Raw genomic sequence first — 18864 nt, forward strand, 5'->3', positions numbered from 1 at the left:
GTCAGCACAGCTGACCCTCATGACCTTGAGCCCCAAGCCCTCTTGTGTGCCCAGGAGTGCAGCCACACAGGAAGCTCTGGGGGGGGGTCCCTGTCATTTTCACAGGCCAGCTGCCTGCTCGAGCTGGTGCCACCACCTCCTGCTGGGAGAAACTCAGCGCAGCTTTTGACATGCCACATAGCAGAATTACATTCACTGAGCCTTTAATTATAGCCCCTGTCCCTCCCTTGGTGTTTTTGCCATCTCAGCGCTCCCTGCTTGTCAGCAGGTGCCTCTTACATGGGGTGTGAAGTTGTGGAAGAGGAAAGACACACTGACCTTCCCTTAGAATGTGTCTTCGGACACATCAGATACATAAATCCCAGGTGATCGCATGACGGAGCCGTCGGCCTCTGCTGCACCCCACTGCTTTCTGCTGGAGGTTTATGTGGTGGCCGAGAAAAGTGACCTGTCACATCAATGACAATGTAATGGTATCACAAACGGCGTGACCATAATTGTGTTTTATATCTTTAAGCAAAGGTACGACGCCTGTATGACATAGCCAATGTTCTGACCAGCTTGGCTCTAATAAAGAAAGTGCACGTAACAGAAGAGCGAGGCCGTAAACCAGCCTTCAAATGGATCGGGCCTGTGGACTTCAGTTCCAGCGGTAAGTCGCATGGTTTTGCTAGGCGTCTATTTTATTTACAATCCCCAATTCCTGTTCTAACTCATGCCTCTTCTACACAGTGGGATTGATGTTCATTTCCCGTAACCCCTGTCATATTCAAAATTAGACCTGTGGTATCCCTCGGAACAACGAACATTCGTCTGTAAGTGGTGTGTGCAACGGCTCACATATCACCGGAAGGGAAATCCTGAGCCTATAACGTGGGAGTTTCTGTAACTATTAAATTATAGCCCATTAGCTTTTTTCATTTTATTCCGAAGTTCCTGGAAGTTTGGGCTTGAGGATTAAAATAACCCTTCTTATGAACTCTGGTGTTTCTGCATCAGCAGAATAAAGCATTATTTTTCTTTGAAATTCCAGGTAATATAAAAATTATATCAATTACTATCACAAAATGAATATATGGTAAAGATGGCTTCTAAATATGGTATGGATGTAATGAACACCTTTTTGATAATTTATTTAACAGGTTACAAATGTCATAATTTCCTAAACTAGAGCAAAAAGGGTATTATCTTCTACTTATTTGACAGGTAATATCTGAGCAATTGGGGACTGGATCCTACTGTACCAGCTACTTTACATATAGTTATGCTGCCTGGGAAAAAAAGCCATTAAAGTTATTTTTAAATTACCCTTCCAATTCTGGTATTAGCAGCATAAATTCCTGCCACTTAACCCAGGCTTATAAAAGATATAGCTCTCTACCTCACTTAGAATACATTATTCACTTAGGATCTAGATGAAACTACTTAAAATCAAGTATAACTAATTCAACCCAGCAAGTACTTACTCCATGTGGACCGTGCACAGTTACTATACTAAATGCCATGAGAGGTTTAAAGATGTGTATGACACCGTCCCGCCTGCATGAATTCTACACCTTTGCCATTTTCCGCTCCTCTGCCTCTGGCTTCTAGTCTTTTCACCTGTGAAGCCCTCTTCTTTTCGACATGCAAATATTCTACTCAGCTTTCAAGATCTGGCTCAAATATCAACTCCTCTGTGAAGTTTTCCCTGGTCACCCAGAGCAAAGACTGTCTCTTTGGAGCTATTGCAACTTAATATTGTCCTGTTGTACTTTTGAGGTTGACATGTCATGCCATCATTGCCCCAGCTCTATGCATTTGAAGCCAGACTCGGTCTTTATTTTTTTTAATTTTTAACAACTATATGAAGATATAATTCGCATAAGATATATGATATAATTCACATAATTCATCAGTTTAAATTTAGTAAAGAGTTGTGCAACCATCACTGCAATTACTTGGAAAACAAAGTCACCATCCCTAAAAGAAACCTTGTACACATTATCACTGACTTCCCACTTCTTCCCAACCTCTCCCTTGAAGCTCCAGGAAAAAAATTAATATACTTCTATCTCTATAGATTTGCCTATTTTAGAGATTCCCTATAAATGAAATCTTACCACGTATGGCCATTTGTGACCAACTTCTTTCACTGAGCACAACGTTGTTAAGGTCCTTCAACCTTAGAGCACGTATCAGTACCTCCTTGCTTTCCCTTGGCTAATACCATGCAGTCGTATGGAGATGCCACGTCTTATTCATTCATTCAGCAGTTGATGGACATTTGGATTTTTTCCACTTTTTGCCATTATGAATAATGCTGCTTTGAACATTGTTGTAGAAGTTTTGATATGGACATCTGTTTCCATTTCTCATGGGCATATCTAGGCGTGGAGTTGATGGCTCATATGGTAGCACTGTGTTTAACATTTTAAGGAATGGTCCAACTGTTTCCTGAAGAGGTAGATTCCTAATGAGTTAAAAGCAGACTCAGTCTTTATTCACCCACGACTACCGGATAGTACCCAGATCAGTGCCTTGACACACTTTCGTTGATGAATGAGTTTCTATTGAAGGTATAATTAGCGTATATTTGAAAATTAGAGAACAATTAAGCAGTACACATGGTTGTTCTGGCTCTTTGCGAACTCAGAGTGGATATGGGTTACATTCTGACAAAGAACACTTAGGTTTTAAAGGGAAGGAGAGCTTTTTAGTTCAAGGAACAGATACCTAAAAACAAATCTGGTGTGTGTTTGGAGAAGAATCGTCCTGATTTAAGTGGAGGGCATGAGATAGGGAATGAGACATAAAATGTGATCGGTTAGGACGACATTTTGGAAGGCTTCAAAATTAACCCAGAAATTTGTCCTAAATGTAACAGGCAGAAGTGACAAGGGATCTTTAGATAGATTAAAAGAGAAGAGGGACTCAAAGGTGGTAGTGTCATTGAAGAAACTAAGGTAGCCAGGGAACTGAGCTGGTGTTGAGGAGTCAGGAGTTAAGGGATTTGTATAACCATGAGGACAACAGTGGAAGAGCTCTGCTCTGATAAGGGGAAGAGACTTGGGACCAGGTCAGGAACCTCGGTGTGAACTCACTTTCTCCACCCAACAGAAACCTCATCTTCTTTCCGTGTATCTAGTTTCATTACTGACAATACTATTGTCATCCTCAACCCAGCCATCCTATCTGGAACTTCAAGTTACCTTTGATTTCCTTAACTCACTCTCCTTCACTCCTTGAGTAGCGAGCGATTCCTCACAGGTAAACTTAATTAATGTCTCTTTTCCTCTTCTCCTTCCCACCATCATGGCCTTTTCATCCTTTCACAGCTTTTTTGAGGTCTTATGACATAGAATAAATGGCACATCGTTAAAATTACAATTTAGCAAGTTTTGCATTGTGTGCACCTGTAAAATTATCACCACAGTCGAGATAATGAACCTGTCACCCTCCAGAGTCTCCTGTCCCTTTGTAATTCCTCCCTCCTTGTCCCCCCACCCATCCCCAGGGCAACCACTGATCTGCTTTCTTTCTAGATTTGTACATATTTTCTAAAAAATTTTATAAGGGAATTATATACAGATAATGCCCATTATTCAAAGTGCATATTTGCAAATTTACATACTAAAGTTTTTTGGTAATTCCAGAATCAATACTCAGAGAATTTTCTCAGTCATTCACAGACATGCAAAATGGCAAAAAATTTTGGTTAACAGCACACCCATCTTCCCCGCTGAGGTCGAACAGGGCAACACTATGCCCTCTTATTTCTCATACTTGTTTCTATATGGCTCTCCTACTCTAAATGAGTGTCCTTTTCATGGTCTTTTTAGTGCCATGTTTTCACATTTTTTGTGCTTTGTGTTGGGGATTTTGCTGTTAAAATGGTTCCCAAACGTTGTGCTGAAGTGCTAATGATTCCTAGTGAAAGAAGGGTGTGATGTGCCTCACAGAGGAAATACGTATGTTAGAGGAGCTCCACTCAGGCATGCGTTCTAGTGCTGTTGGCTAAGAGTTCAATGCTAATAGATCAACTATATGTATTAAATAAGGCATCTTTAAAAAGAAACACATATAAAACAGGGTTATGTGTTGATCAGTTGACAAAAATGTGACCATAGGCTGGCAGGAACCTAACCCTATATTCCTTTAAGAGCAATGGTTCGGTATTTGCTAATTCAGTGTTCATGGCAACTTCATAGAACATAACTGCCATGAGTAACAAGAATTGACGGCAGTTTGTATAATCATTTTATCTAACGTCTTTCACTTGGCGTATTTTCAGATGAATAATACTGTAGAATGTATCAATAGTTTATTCCTTTATATTGCTGAGTATCCCATTGTATGGATATATCATTCTTTATTCATTTACTTGTCAGTAGACATGTGGATTGTTTCCAGTTTTTGGCTGTTAGATATAAAGCTAAATGAATATTCACGTACATGCCTGTCTATGGTAGAATTCACCAGTGAAGCCATGTGGGCAAGCAGTTTTCTACGTGAGAGGGTTTTTAACAACAGATTCAATTTCTTTAGCTATAGGGCTACTGAAGTTATCTTTAGTAGATCCTTTCTCCTACTTTGTGTTCAGTTTGCTCTTTTTCTAGTTTCTTAAGGTAGAAATGGAGGTCATTCAAGATCATTCCTTTTTCTAGTAGGAATTTAGTGCTATAAATTTTGCTGTAAGTACTGCTTTATCTCTAGCCAACAAATTTTGATATGTGTGTTTTGTCCTTCAATTCAAAATATTTTATGATTTCCCTTTTTTTTCTTTGATTCACAAGTTATTTAGATGTGTGCTTATTTCCAAATCTTCTGGGATTTTCCAGATCTTTTTCTTATGGATTTCTAACTTCATTCCATGTGGGCAGAGAATATACTTTATATAATTTGAATCCTTTCAAATTCATTGAGGTTTGTTTTATGGTACAGATATGGTCTATCCATATGTACTTAAAAGAATGTATCTTCTGTTTTGTTAGGTGGAACGTTCTATAAATGATAACTAAGTCAAGTTGGTTGATTGTGTTGTCTAATTCTTCTATATCCTCACTTTGTTTATTCTATCAATTACTGATAGAGGAATGTTGAAATGTCTGATTTAGTTGCAAATTTGTCTATTCTTCCAGCTCTATCAAGTTTTGCTTTGTATATTTGAACTTGTCATTAGGTGCATAAACATTTAAAATTGATCACTATGTCTTCTCTTGGTGAATTGACTCTTTTATCAACTTTGGCAAATTATCAGCCCTTATTTTTTCCAATATTTTTTTCTGTCCCCTCTACTGTTCTTTGGAGACTCCAGTGATGCTTACATTTGGCTGCTTGAAATTGTCCCACAGTTCACTGATGTTTTGTTTCTTTCATTCTCTTTTCTGTATTTCATTTTGGATGGTTTCTATTGCTACATCTTCAAGTTCACTATTTTTTTTTTCTGCAGTGTCTAATCTCCCATTAATCCCCTGTGTTTTCTTCTCCAGCATTTTACCACTGGAAGTTTGATTTGACTTGAGTCTTTATATTTTCAATGTCCCTACTTAATATGCTTAGTCTTTCCTCTGGTTTCCTGAATTCACGGAATATAATTATAATACCTATTTTAATGTGCCTGTCCACTAATTCTATCATTTGTGTCACTTTTAAATCCATTTCAGTTGATTTATGTCCTCACTGTGGGTTATATCTCCCTGCTTCTTTGTGTACCTGATAATCTTTAATTGTATGCCAGACACTGAGATTTACATACTGTTGGGTGCTAGATATTTCAGTATTTCTAAAAACATTCTTCAGTTTTGTTCTGCAGTGCAGTGAAGTTACCTGGAAACAGTGAACCTTTCAGGTCTTGTTTTTAAGCTTTGGTAGACAGGATCATCAGCAGTTAGTCTTTAGTGCATTATCCCCATTATTGAGGCAATAATACCCTTTTTAGTATTCTAACTGGTAATCCATGAATTAGGAGATTTTTCCATGCTGGCACTGTTCCCAGCCCTGGATAAGCTGCAGACACTATTCCTTCTACTCCTTTAAGTGGTTCCTTTCCTGACCTTGGGTAGTCTCCTCAAATGCATGAGTACTCCACTAGATACTTAAGGGCGGGACCTTCTGCAGATCTCCAGCATTCTTTTTGTATGACTCTCCTCTCTGGAGTTTTGCCCTGCAAATTCTAGCTGCCCTGGCTCCAACCTCAACTTGGGAAGACTTCCAGTCTCTGTCCAGGTTCCCTTCCCCATACTCCAAGCTGGAAATACTCTCCAGGTAGTAAGTGAGGGCAATCATAGGTCTCACCTCATTTGAATCCTGTCTTTAAGGGTCACTGCCCTTTGTTTCCTGTGGTCCAGTGTCTTGAGAGCCATTGTTTTATATGTTTTGTCTGATACTGTGTTTAAGGAAGGAGTGTAAATTTGTTCCCTGTTACAGTGTTGACCCATTTTCTTTTTGATTTTGTAATTTTTGATTTTCTAAAAAGACCATGTTTGGGGTTTTTGTTATGGGAAAAAACTGTAAAGGTGATTTTTAAAAAATTTTTGTGTGTTTCAGAAAATGTAAGTCTAGCTGAGCCTTTCCATTTTTAAGTTAGTCTTATAATTAAAATGTGCATGCTTTGAACTTAGAAAAATCACACAGATGAACAGGGTAGGGATGACTGAGCAACAGGGACTATTTCTCTGTGGAAAAATAGGCCTGGTTCTATCTAGAAAATTCTGTCCTGATTTTACACAGGCCCCTTTAAACATAAAATGGGCCTCCAAGGTGCTTCTGTTCTCACTGTTCTGCAGCATTTCAACCATGAGGCTTTTGCTGACCTTATTCCCTTGGTCACTTAGTAACTGAGCCTGCTACTGCATCAGAAAGACATAATAAAGTGTAATAGAAAGTAGAGATTCTTATACTCATTGCCGTAGAGCTGCGGCCCTAAGAGGTCGATCTCAATTAATGTTAAAATCTCTAAATATGTGTGTTGGGCTGAGCATGGTTGGGTTTTCGTTTGATATCTCTGCCCAAAGAAAGCATCTGAAATGTCAGGTCCATTCTAATTTGGGTTGGACAACATCTTGCTCTACTTTTGTTGCAGTTTAGATAATTTTAGAAAATATATGGATTCGGTTTCACTTTATAGTCTTTTGCTAACTCTTAAAAAAATTAGTACATCAAAAGAAATTGGGGTTTGAGACAAGGCTCCTAAAATTCCTTTGATTGTCATAGCTTTTAATTTATAGGGTAGCTCCATTACAATTACAGGCTCTCAAAGCTATAGCTTTAAAAGGCTAAAATTATCCTGAATTATAGCTATATAACAACACTACCAATTCTCTCATTTATTTAGATGAAGAACTAGTGGATGTTTCTGCATCTGTCTTACCAGAATTGAAAAGAGAAACATATGGCCAGATTCAAGTCTGTGCAAAACAGAGGCTGGCTCGACATAGTTCTTTCAGCACAGTTCAGGCTTCTGAGAGGATCCAGAGGAAAGTGAACTCAGAACCCAGCAGCCCTTATAAAGAAGAACAAGGTATCTGCCTTTCCATATTCTGTGGAATCCGTCAGTTGTCCTATAACAGTCACCCTACCCAGGCATTTTTAAATAAGCTGACTCTAGGTACTGCCTGTTTTTTCCACTTACCTGAAGTGAAATGATGGTTGGGGGTAAAATAGTTGCCAGCTTCACAGGGAAGGAACATGGCCCCATGCCTGAAATTCATCCTAGTCCACCAGTGGAGATCGGCTGGTTTGCCGAGGTTGGTCTGTTTGATGCATGTCAGACATTCATCAGATTTACAAAGCAACACTTGTTTTGTTTTCTTTCTAATTATTGATGAGACCTGAATTCCCCATTAACAGCTAGCTTCTGGAAATTTCTCTCTTTGAATCAAAACCAGAATGGATTTGAGATAATCTTATAATCCCTGAGCAGTGAATAATGAATCTAGCTGTATACGGTTGGTGTGCCTAAGTCTCTTGCCATATTTTGTTAGAGTTTTATTTTCCTTTTCAGGATCAGGTGGCTACTCCTTAGAAATTGGAAGCCTGGCGGCTGTTTACCGACAGAAAATAGAAGACAGTTCACAGTAAGTAGTCTTCAAAAAACTTGGAGTGTATTCTTTTTTTTTTTTTTTTTTTAAGATTTTATTTATTTGAGAGAGAGCGAGAGAGAGGCAAAGAGAGCACAAGCAAGGGGAAGGGCAGAGGGAGAGGGAGAAGCAGACTCCCCACTGAGCAGGGACCCTGACACGGGGCTCGATCTCAGGACCCTGAGATCATGTCCTGAGCTGAAGGCAGATGCTGAACCACTGAGACACCCAGGCGCCCTGAGTGTATTCTTTTATATTTTCTGGTGTTAACTTTGACTCCATTGAAATGCCACCCATCGAAAGGTAAATTTTAGCAGTCTTGCTCCTAAGTCAGCCATTTGTTTATTAAGAATTTTCTAAGTTTCCCCTTTGTGCCCAACATTGTGCTGGATGTAGCATCAGGGACACAAAAATATGAAAAATTTATCTCCTAAGCTAATGAAAGCTTACAGGGGAAAACACAAAAACAAATACATTGAAAAAAGATAATTCACTACTAACGTGGCCCTGAGAACTGATGATTGTAGTTCCTGGAATCACTTATCATCACTGTATCTAACTTTGTTTATGAACCACCAGGTCCTGTTCTGAAAGTTTATGTATATTATCTAATCACAACCATAGTCATTTGAGTTTGGTACTCTTATCTTCATTTTACAGAAAGGACAGAAACCCGAAGAGGTTAAATAACTTGCCCAAGGTCACAGTGCTAAGAAGTGACAGAGCCAGGATTCAAACCAGGCTATCGGACTCAAATTTTGGGTCTGATTTTAAAGGAAATCACATATTATGGGAAGAAGCAGAGGAAATGCTAATGTGGGAACAAGAGAGGTTTTGTATTGTTTCGTTTAAGATTTTATTTATTCATTTGAGACAGATACAGAGAAAGAACATGAGCTGGGGGGAGAGGCAGAAGGAGAAGCAGACTCCCCTTTGAGCGGGGAACCCAACGTGGGGCTCGATCTCAGGGCCTGGAGATCATGACCCAAGCCGAAGGCAGATGCTTAACCATCTGAGCCACCCAGGCATCCCACAAGAGAGGTTTTTAATGACAGATTTGGGAAGAAACAGATTGCGAGGCAGGATCAGGGAGTACGGGGACCATATACTGATTAGTTTAGCTATAACGATTTGTACAAATAGGATAGTAAGAGGAAACCTCATTCGTAAGAAGAACTCGGGGTATTGGAGGTGAATAGGTCAAATTGGCAAAAAAAAAAAAAAAAGCTTTGAAATCCAGATAGAAGAGTTTGGGTTTATGAGACAGACAATAAAGACCTACAGCAGACTTACTGGAGAAGAACACTCTGGCTGCTTGAAGCAGGTGGGCTGGCGCTTCTGCAGCCATTCTGGTCTGTCATGGTGCGGGTCTGAGCCATGTCAGCTGTGGGTGGAAAGGAATGGAAATCAGTGTAAGACGGTGAGTCGGCAAGACTCACCAAGACAGAAAGAGACTTCACAAAGGACACCTGGGTCTCAGATGATGGTGCTACTATTGGTGGAGATGGGCAGGTTGAAGGTGAATGACTGGAGGTAGGATGGTGGGGGATATACTCAGTGTGGGCATTTTGAGCTTCACAAAGCTGAGTGGTAGTGACTTCTCATTCAGAGGGGCTGTGGGGGGAGAGCTTTACTCATCTCTGCAGCCCAGCGCCCTCCATTTGATTCCCGGCAGCACGTGGACAATGAGACGGGGAAAAATAGGTCTTACTGATTCCATCAGAAAGGTTCAAAGAAATCCCTGTCCTCTGTTTACTAGTTCTTAAAGGAGTCTTAAATGGGTTTTCCTCATCTGTTTCCAAAAATACACTAAAAACATAAATGTTTTTTAATATTTAGAAATCTTTCCAAATAAAAGGCCCAGACATTGTTTATAATCTCATATATTAAGTGGGGCTTAATTTTGAATGTGTTGTGCCTAACAATTTGAATACTGAGCAGAATGGGACAAGAATGACAGAAAATAATTTAGGAGATAACTTTATTTCCTCACTCACTGCCCACTCCATTTATCTCACAGTGGATTGGAGACAAACCAGAGGTGTCCTTTAAATGAAACTCTGGTCCGGTCTCAGCTATCTACCTAGACGTCATCCGGTGCCTGAGTGTGAGACCCAGTTTCCTCACGTTCAAGTGGGGTGGCTGACCTTCTGCAGGCTGATTAGTCTCTGAGCCTCACTTTTCCTCCCTTGTCAACTGGCTGGGGGTAACTATCATAATTATGTAAAATTAGTCTGATATTATGTTAGTCATAGGGCATCTGTGGGCCAGCTATGGGGTAGCAGTCACTTTGTGGCTGGCTGATAACCACTAGATGTAGAGGAGACAGGGGAGAGCCAGTCTGAGCTCTAACCTGAGATTCCCCCAAGGGCTCACCCACCCCATCCCTAACCATCCATCCAGGTTATATGGTTATTGCCTCTGGAGTTAGCTCATAGGGCTCAGGGGGCACAGTTTAGTATCAGCTTGAGCAGCAGTATCTCATTTCTGCTTTGATACATCTGTCTTTAGGAAAGCAGAGAATCAGGAGCTGGTGGAAGGTGGTAACTTGATGGGACCCATGATGTTCCCTTTTATTGCAGGAGGAAAGCCTTTGCCAGTAAGAGAGTGATGGCTCCGTCTAGCAGCCTGGACCCTGCTGCTCCTTTCCCTGGCCTGTCTGTTGACCCCGAATATTGTGCTAACCCTTTAGCTCACCAAGTATTTTCTGCGGCCCAAACGGACCTGCAGGCCTTCTCCACACAGAACAGTCTGACTGGACAAGTGAGTGTCTCACCAGCTTCTGCAGCCTCGGACGTGGAGAGCCTGAAACCGGCCCTGCTGGCCGGCCAGCCCATGGTGTACGTGCCCTCCACCTCACTGTTCATGCTGTATGGGAGCCTGCAGGAGGGACCGACCCCGGGCTCAGGCTCGGGGTCCGAGAGGGACAGCAGAAGCGCGGAAGCCGCAGCAGCAGAGCCGCCCTCCGCACCCTCAGTTCAGAAGCGCCTCGGGGAGGAGCGCAAGCGTCAGGAGGAGGAGCCAGCCACGAAAAGACAGAGCAGGGACTACGAAGACAGCCCTCTAGCTCTTGTCATGCCCAAGGTAAGGGAGTTCGGGTGGGCGCGCTTCGTGACGGCCGTTAACCCAGAGTTCCTTCCAATAAAGACGCACAGATGCTAACAAGCTATTGAGTCTGGAATGTGAGGTATTTCATGTATCACTTGTATAATTAAGCCCGGGACTGGCTCTGCCATAAAATCTTGCCATAAAGTAATAACCATAAGAAAAGTGACTTTTATAAAACTCCTACTTTGCACAAAATGCTAAAAGGTGTTAAAAAAAAAAAAAAAAAAAGACCCATAACCCCACCACATAGAGTCAGTCACCGTGAATACGTTTGCGTATTTTCTCCCCATCTCTGGGCTGTCCTTTTTTTCCTTAAATGAGTTGAGATCACTGACAATAACCGTCTGAACCCAGGATGTTCCTGAGCACCAGAGTCGGCCGTGTGGGTGCTGCTGGTCTTTCGGTGTCTGTCCGTTCCCATCACAGCTCCGAGATCCTGTTTCCCCAGCTACAAAGTGAAAGAACAAAAAGAGGAGCTGTTCACATCTCCCTCTTAGTAGCCATTCGGAGGTGAATGAGATCTGACCACACACTCAGGAAGCAGAAGCCCCGTCATGACAGCTGGCTCTGCTGGGTCCGCTGGGCTCACCCATGGAAACCAGTATTTTATTGAAGACCCGTTCTCTTCTGTTCCTTTCTCTTTCCAGAGTGAATCTTTCTAATTTCGTATGTGGCCTGGGGTGGCAGAACAGCCGTGACTGACTGACTGGTATACATAGGCCTTAGATAACCAAGACTGGCATCCACACCCGTTACGCGTTAGCAGCTCCGAAATTTCTCTTGTAGTCTAAACACCAGGGCCAGTCTGTCATTGTTAAAATTCCATCATTTCTGTGCTTAAGAATCCTAAGCTTGTAGAAGCACGTGACTGGACACTGATTTTTTTCAGCCCATTCCTAGAAGCATGACTGAAACAACAGGCATATACAATTCAGCGTGGCACGAGGCTGTCTTTGACCTGTTTGTTTATGTGTTAGCTATGTTGAGAAAGCTGCTATCGAGATTTACCACTGGGATTTTTACTTGCTTTTCCGGTTCCTGGTTGGCTATGCCTAGAAACCCTCAGAGTCCGCAGATGCTGCGTCCCGCAAGACCGCGGGTAACAGCGGCTCTGTACCCACTGAAGACATTCACATGGAGGCCCAAGTCTCAGCTGGAGAAGAGGCTTCAGGAGAGGCCCTGGCCAACTGCTTCGTTTCTTCTGAGTGGGGCAAAACTTCGAGAGACACAGAGATTGAAAAGTCTTCAAAAGAAAATGAAAGCACCAAAGAGCCCTCTTTGCTGCAGTACCTTTACGTGCAGTCGCCGGCCGGTGAGGGATGTCATCGTGTCTTTGGGGACCTCAGGGGGGTCGAATCATAAATTAGATTTTTACATTTCTGTCCATGTCACCCGGCTAAAGTGAGTCATCCGTGAGCTGCTGTCTCACAGCCTCTGAACCGTTTTACTCTCAGCCTTTTCTTTTCTCCCACCTATGAAATGAGGGTAGAGGCTGCTTTCACTTTGGCCACCTCGAAGGGGACTATGAAAATAATTAGGGCAAGTGATTTTTTTAAATGCATTAAACTTGATTTGCTAAAAAAGCACAATTCAAAAGATCATTCTATTTTTATAATTCAGCTGAGTCTGGCATTGGTTCAGCTTACTGAACAATGTAAATCTATTGGCCACCACGTACAGCTAGCTTGCTGTGAATATCCAGAGGTACTGAGCGTGGCATTATGGTTGACGGTCAGGGCTGGAGTGAGAGGGCTGGACATTAGAGCCGCTTATTATCCGCATGAGCTTAAGTATTTAGCCATCCTCGCTGGTAAAGCAGCACTAACAACGGCACATGTGTCGTGGGGCTGCTCTCAAAACTGAACTGAATTTTATAAGGTAATACATTTAAAGCACTTCGGATAATAGTACCTGACAGTAAGACTCAAATGCTGTTAGTATTTTGAAATGAAGCTGGAATAGATACCTATTTTTTTTAAGACATGCATTGTGTACATAAAGCTGCTCTCGATGCAGAGAGACTTAAATTGATTTTCCCAAAGTTTCCATTCACTTCACAGGTTAGGTAATTGTTATTATTCAGTTATCTACAAAACATTATTCCATTGGCAAATACTTTTTGAGGGTTTCATGTAAGCATGATACTCAGTGGTGCCGATACACTGATAAACAAGAAAACAGACTCAGTCGCTACTGAATGAAAATGACAGCTCTGCACAGGGATTATTAGCTTTTTCTGGACCAAAGACCTATTGACACTATGGTAAAGCCCATAGAGTCCTCCTCAGAATGTTTAAAAAATGTATAGAACTGAATACATAGGATAATAAGGGAAGCCAATTATACTGAAATACAATTAGGAAAAATAATTTTTTAAATGATAGCAATAAAAAGATCTGACAGCAGGTCCAGTATTCTCATCATTTCAAAGTCATAATGAGCTTCACAGTCTAGTAAGAATCTGCCATAGCTATAATATTATATAAATACATATGTGCTTTTTACTAGTGACAAAGTCAAGGTACTATTAATACTGTTTGATTTGTTGCCTGTGATCCAAGTTGAGGGAAATATAAATTTGTTAGAAGTTTATAAAAATAAAGATAAAATTTTTCCCATCCAAGTTCACTTTCCTCCTCAACTGGCATTCAATGGAACACACATTAATTGGTCTTCTCAGGAGACACAGACAACCCCCCACATTATCACACAAGTGAATAGGGGACTTCATTGATGGCCACTGCTGGGGAGAAGCAGTACAGGGCAAGGAGAGCACGGGAAGGGAGTTGGCCTGGTCAGGTGGAATCCATTCATTGTGGGTTCCCATTTGGAAGGGCTGTGGGGGATGTGAGCTGGAATGGTACCTTCCATTGTATTGACTTTCACCTTGTTCTGCTTCTGTTTCAGGATTAAATGGTTTCAACGTGCTCTTATCTGGCAGTCAGAACCCCCATGCCGTGGGACCCCCTTCAGGGCAGTTGCCACCCCTCAGCATTCCTTGCATGGTCTTACCATCTCCGACGCTGGGCCCCTTCCCCGTTCTCTATTCTCCCACTATGCCCAGGCCGCTTTCCTCTGCCCCTGGTGCTCTCCCAAATGCGGGACCTGTGAATTTTGGCTTGCCTGGCCTCGGATCAACAGCTCATCTTCTCATCGGCCCTGCAAACGTGGTTAACCCAAAATCATCAGCACTCCCCTCTGCAGACCCTCAGCTTCAGGGTCCGCGCCCACTCAGCCTGAGTCCGGAGATGTCAAGGTCACACAACATCATCCAGCCTGAATCCCCTGCGTATGCGGGGCCTCCTGTCTCCGTAGTAAAATTACAACAGGTGAGTCCTGACGTGAGCCCGGGAAGATCATCATTCTGTGATGGGGTCAGTCTGCATTTCTTGAGCTTTGCATCTAGTCCCATGACTGCAGGACGAGGCTCCAGGTCAGGGTCTATCCAGCTTCTGTTGTACACCCAGAAGTCATCTGCTTACTTCATAAAGCATGTAGCCTGGAGGCAGGAGATGCTGTGCTTTAAAGACAAAAATATTTTGTCTATGTTTGTCTGTATCTGTTCCTTAAAATTAGAGGGACTTATTTCAGGGGCCTTGTTGGTGAATGCTGAATATTCAGATGATTTCTCCAGGCTTTCATTTCATTAGATGAATAAAAGGAGAGCACCCTGAATTTTCATTGTACAGCTATAAAAACAATTCAGAGAAACAGAGTCTGGATACTAATGCAAAGATTCCTAGCATCTGTCATTTCTCAAAATGCAATGTTTATAGGAGGATAAACACCGAGGGACAGCTTGGTTAAGTAGTTTGCCCAAAGTCACCCAGCTAGTTGTGCGGGTGCCGCGCTCCCAAACTCTTCGCTAGGCTGCCTTTCTGCATACAAAACGAAGTGAATTCCCAGCTGTGAGAAGTGGTGGGGAGGAGATAAAGCAGATGAATGACAGAAAACCGAAGAGGAGAACGCCTGCATGAAGATCATGACACAGGTCCAGAAAGGGCTTCTTAGTTCGGAGACTGAGAACAGTTTGACTTCACTTCTGTTTTTATTTGCTCTTCTAGTCCCCAGTTCCCGTGACCCCCAAGAGCATCCGACGCACACATCGCGAGACATTTTTCAAGACGCCTGGCAGCCTCGGAGACCCCGTCCTTAGGAGAAGAGAGAGGAATCCCACACGAAACACCAGCTCAGCGCAGAGGAGACTCGAAATCCCCAGCAGCGAAGCTGACTAACCCGCCGCCGTGCCAGGCAGGGGTGGGAGCCACCCCGCTGACCTTCCCCGGCGCAGGCGATGCCCTGACGCCGAATGCAAAGCGGAACGCAAACCAGCCGGTCTCCAACACGCATCGTCCTGTCTCTTTCATCCACCGGTTCTAATGTTAACTTCCCACCATCATGAATCACCTATTTTCCCGAAAGCAATTGTTATTAATTGTGCATTTAATATCAGAGTCCAGACTCTGTGTGGTGTCAGTGAAGCACCGACTGACTTCCGTGGTTTTGATTCAAGAATCCTCTTATTGCTGGAAGTAGATCTGCACAGGCTACTGGAGCCTTGTGGTGTTTCTACTGGGGGCGGGGGGGCTGTCCAGCACTTAACTAGGGTGAGCATCTTGGCAGGTTTTTTTCCCTTCGCCCTGAGTATAGATCTGTGGTGAGAGAAACTTTTTTTCTGCAGTTTAAAAAAGCTACTGCTTCCTTAGGCTTCATCAGGAAGCCGACTCCAGTTGTGAACCCTATGGTATTATTTATTTTGTTCCTGAAATGGGATTTAGTGCAAAAAGTTTACAACTACAGCAAAATACATGTTTTTCAGGGTATGACGACTTGAATGTGTATACTTTTTTCCTATAATTTGCCCTGCACTTACTTTACAGCCTACTAAGAGTGTGGATAAATGCATATGCATGACGGAATGTTACGACCAAAATAACTGTGAATGGCACACGTGCTATAATGAACTGTGCTGACCCTGTCTGGGCATGAGAAGCAAGATGCACGCTAGCAGCCTAAGAGCTGACCGGTGTGAACCGTAAGGTTTTACTGTTCATTTGTAAAAATCCTACCGTGTGCAGTTTCCTTCACTACGTGCCCCGTGGTTTTTATTTAAATGTTAACTGTAGAGTATCAGGTATGGATGCCTTCTAAGAATTGCTGTCTGTTGAATAAATCAGGATGGTAGCAAGTGATTATATGGAATATTGGAACCTGGATGGGACCTTTTGGTAGAATTCTGAAAAGTAATGATGTAGAAATTGATATAGAACTGATAGGTGATCTTTTTTTTTTTTTCCTTTGGCTTTTTTTATTCGTGAAGGGTAAGAGGGAAAATGGACAGATTATGTTCAGTATCCAAGAGTATTCAAACCAGTTATTTTTCAGAGTGTTTCTGAAAACTAAGAGCGGTGAGTGCAGGGATCATTGTTCTAGCATGAATACAATTCTGGAAACTATTATGCAATACCCATTTGTTAAACCATATTGCTTTAGGATTTCATTAAGTAGCCAAACTAGCTCTTTGTATTCCTAGATTTATTGATGTACCTCATTCTTGTCTCTTCCAGTAAAGGCCTTCCTTTCTCCTTTTTTCCTTCCCTCCTTCCTTTCTTCATTCCTTTCTTTTTTAAGCTTCTGCCTTAGATTTGGAATTTTGGTGTTGGATTCTATTTTATTTTTATTTTTGGACCCAATAAAATGTTATATGAAATAAAAATATTAATTTAAGAGACTCTGGGAGTCTGAGTAAAGTAGTTTTATATTAACTACAGGATACTGTTAGCCTTATTACCCCACAAGATTTTTGAAAACTTGAGGTAGGTAGCCAGATTAAATAAATTTGTTATTATATAAAATTTTTATCAACACTAAACTTTTAAAGTTTACAAGATGGCATTTTTTTCTTTTTCTTTTTTTTTTTTTTAACAATCTTTTCTAGTGTTAAACGGATAAAATTATGGTTCTAATCATCAACAATCTCCTGGTAATGGTTACCTGGAGCTAATCTGAGGAGTTCCCCTTGAAACAAAAATATGCCTTTTTCAGTGAAAATACAGGACACGCAGCGGCACTATCTGCACAGGGTATGAGCATGTCTAAATCCACCACCTGGAAACTTCCACAACGTATTTTCACTTGAAAGGTCTATATTTACATGAGATCACAATCTGATTTTCCCCGCGCTGATTTTGGATGCTTGCCACTTCCTACTTTAACTTCTTTGCTATCCTTTTTTTCTTTTCTTATTCTGTTCATGATATGACCATACAAACCTCAGAGAATTCACGGTTCTTGAGGGGTGTGAAGAAGCAACCCCCTAAATCAGAACATTATGACTCTGTGACCATACTCAGCAACAGAAAGCGAAGAACCAATTCCTTTTGTATTCAGTACCCACTTTTTAATGTGGTTTTGTGATGCGTAAAAAGATAAAGAATGCGGGGGTTGTTTCTGTCAGAAAAACGTATGCTTCTGACAGAGCAACTGACGGTAGGAAAGCTGCTAAGCTGGACTTGGGTAGTCGGGGTCGTGAAGAAGCAATGGCAATCTTGAGTCTATCATTGTATAACTTAGTAAAAGACAGAATTGCTGGGGATCCTGCTAAGGAAATGCAGCTTTGAATTGACACTGAGGGAGGTGTGTGTGCCCTACACTGTCCAGGGTTTGTGAAACCCTTTCATTCTGGTACAAGAGTTGGGAGTATAACTTTTATACTTGAATCTACCTACCAAGTTTACATTTCTCAATTCTTTTTTGTAAGGTGCTATTTCTGTATTTAAATAACTTTTTTTTTCAATGTAAAGCTGCTTTCAGCTAATCTTATTGCACTGCTAGTTTTGTGTAGGTATTAATTTTATTGCTGCTTACTGCTTTTATCTTCATGCTACTTAGCTCTGCTCTTTTTCCCAATGGCTATATTATCTATAGCTATCTACTTGTAACTTTACTACATGTAAGCTGATTTTTTGTTCTTTTAGAAAGATATTAAGCTTTATAAAATAGAAATAAAAATTCATTCATTTCATAAGAGATGTTGGTTGTATTTGTTGGTGGGCCGTGTGTACCAACTTCAGCAAAACCGTTAACAGTTGCAACCCAGCTAAGCAGGCCCTCATAAACCCAAGCCAGATCTTTTTATTGAGACCTCCCGGTAGTTCCCAAACACCAAAACTTAATGTGTCAGAATCACACAGGAGCTTGAGAAGGTAGGAGGACGATGCCCTTGAGCTTCTGATTTCTACTGAGTGAGAATCTCAGGTTTGGAGCTTCCGGATGATTCTGAGGCTTATCCTCTTCTAAGAATCACAGGTGAATGCAGACCACTTCCCCAACTTCTCATGACATCTGCAAGGTTAAATGCTGCTCATTCTAGCAAATGCCTACCCTTAGTTCAGAGCCAAATTCTATCATTAACCCTCACTTTCAAATTAACCTCTGCACAGACATCATCTGATTTTCCCTCCTTTTTTATACTTGCAGAGTCATTTAGGTTACGTTGTCAGTCCCTCCTGCTAAACTGTGAGGTACCAGGGAAAATAATAGCTTTGAAACCCCAGTATCAAACCCAGGCTGGGTACTTAGCAGCCCCCAAAATGGTGAGTGGAGGAACTATAAGACCCTGTACAAGAGGGCTTGCCCTTTTTGCTAGGGCTGTTCCATTCAGTTCTTGCCGATTATTTTATCGTGACCTCTTCCT

General features: G+C 41.7%; 1 protein-coding gene across 1 annotated transcript in view; it reads left to right on the forward strand.

Annotated features, from left to right (window-relative positions):
- The window catches only part of E2F7 (E2F transcription factor 7), a 35803-nt gene extending 18749 nt beyond the window's left edge, over window positions 1-17054 (forward strand). Inside the window, exons 7-13 of the mRNA XM_026499978.3 lie at window positions 518-652; window positions 7316-7501; window positions 7985-8057; window positions 10643-11144; window positions 12225-12480; window positions 14076-14497; window positions 15233-17054. Coding sequence (XP_026355763.1) covers window positions 518-652; window positions 7316-7501; window positions 7985-8057; window positions 10643-11144; window positions 12225-12480; window positions 14076-14497; window positions 15233-15403 — 1745 coding nt within the window. The 3' untranslated portion in view covers window positions 15404-17054. The remainder of the gene's footprint in view (window positions 1-517; window positions 653-7315; window positions 7502-7984; window positions 8058-10642; window positions 11145-12224; window positions 12481-14075; window positions 14498-15232) is intronic.
- Window positions 17055-18864: the final 1810 nt, after the last annotated feature.

This window comes from Ursus arctos, unplaced genomic scaffold (genome assembly GCF_023065955.2).
Source record: "Ursus arctos isolate Adak ecotype North America unplaced genomic scaffold, UrsArc2.0 scaffold_21, whole genome shotgun sequence".
In the NCBI taxonomy this organism is placed as follows: domain Eukaryota; kingdom Metazoa; phylum Chordata; class Mammalia; order Carnivora; family Ursidae; genus Ursus; species Ursus arctos.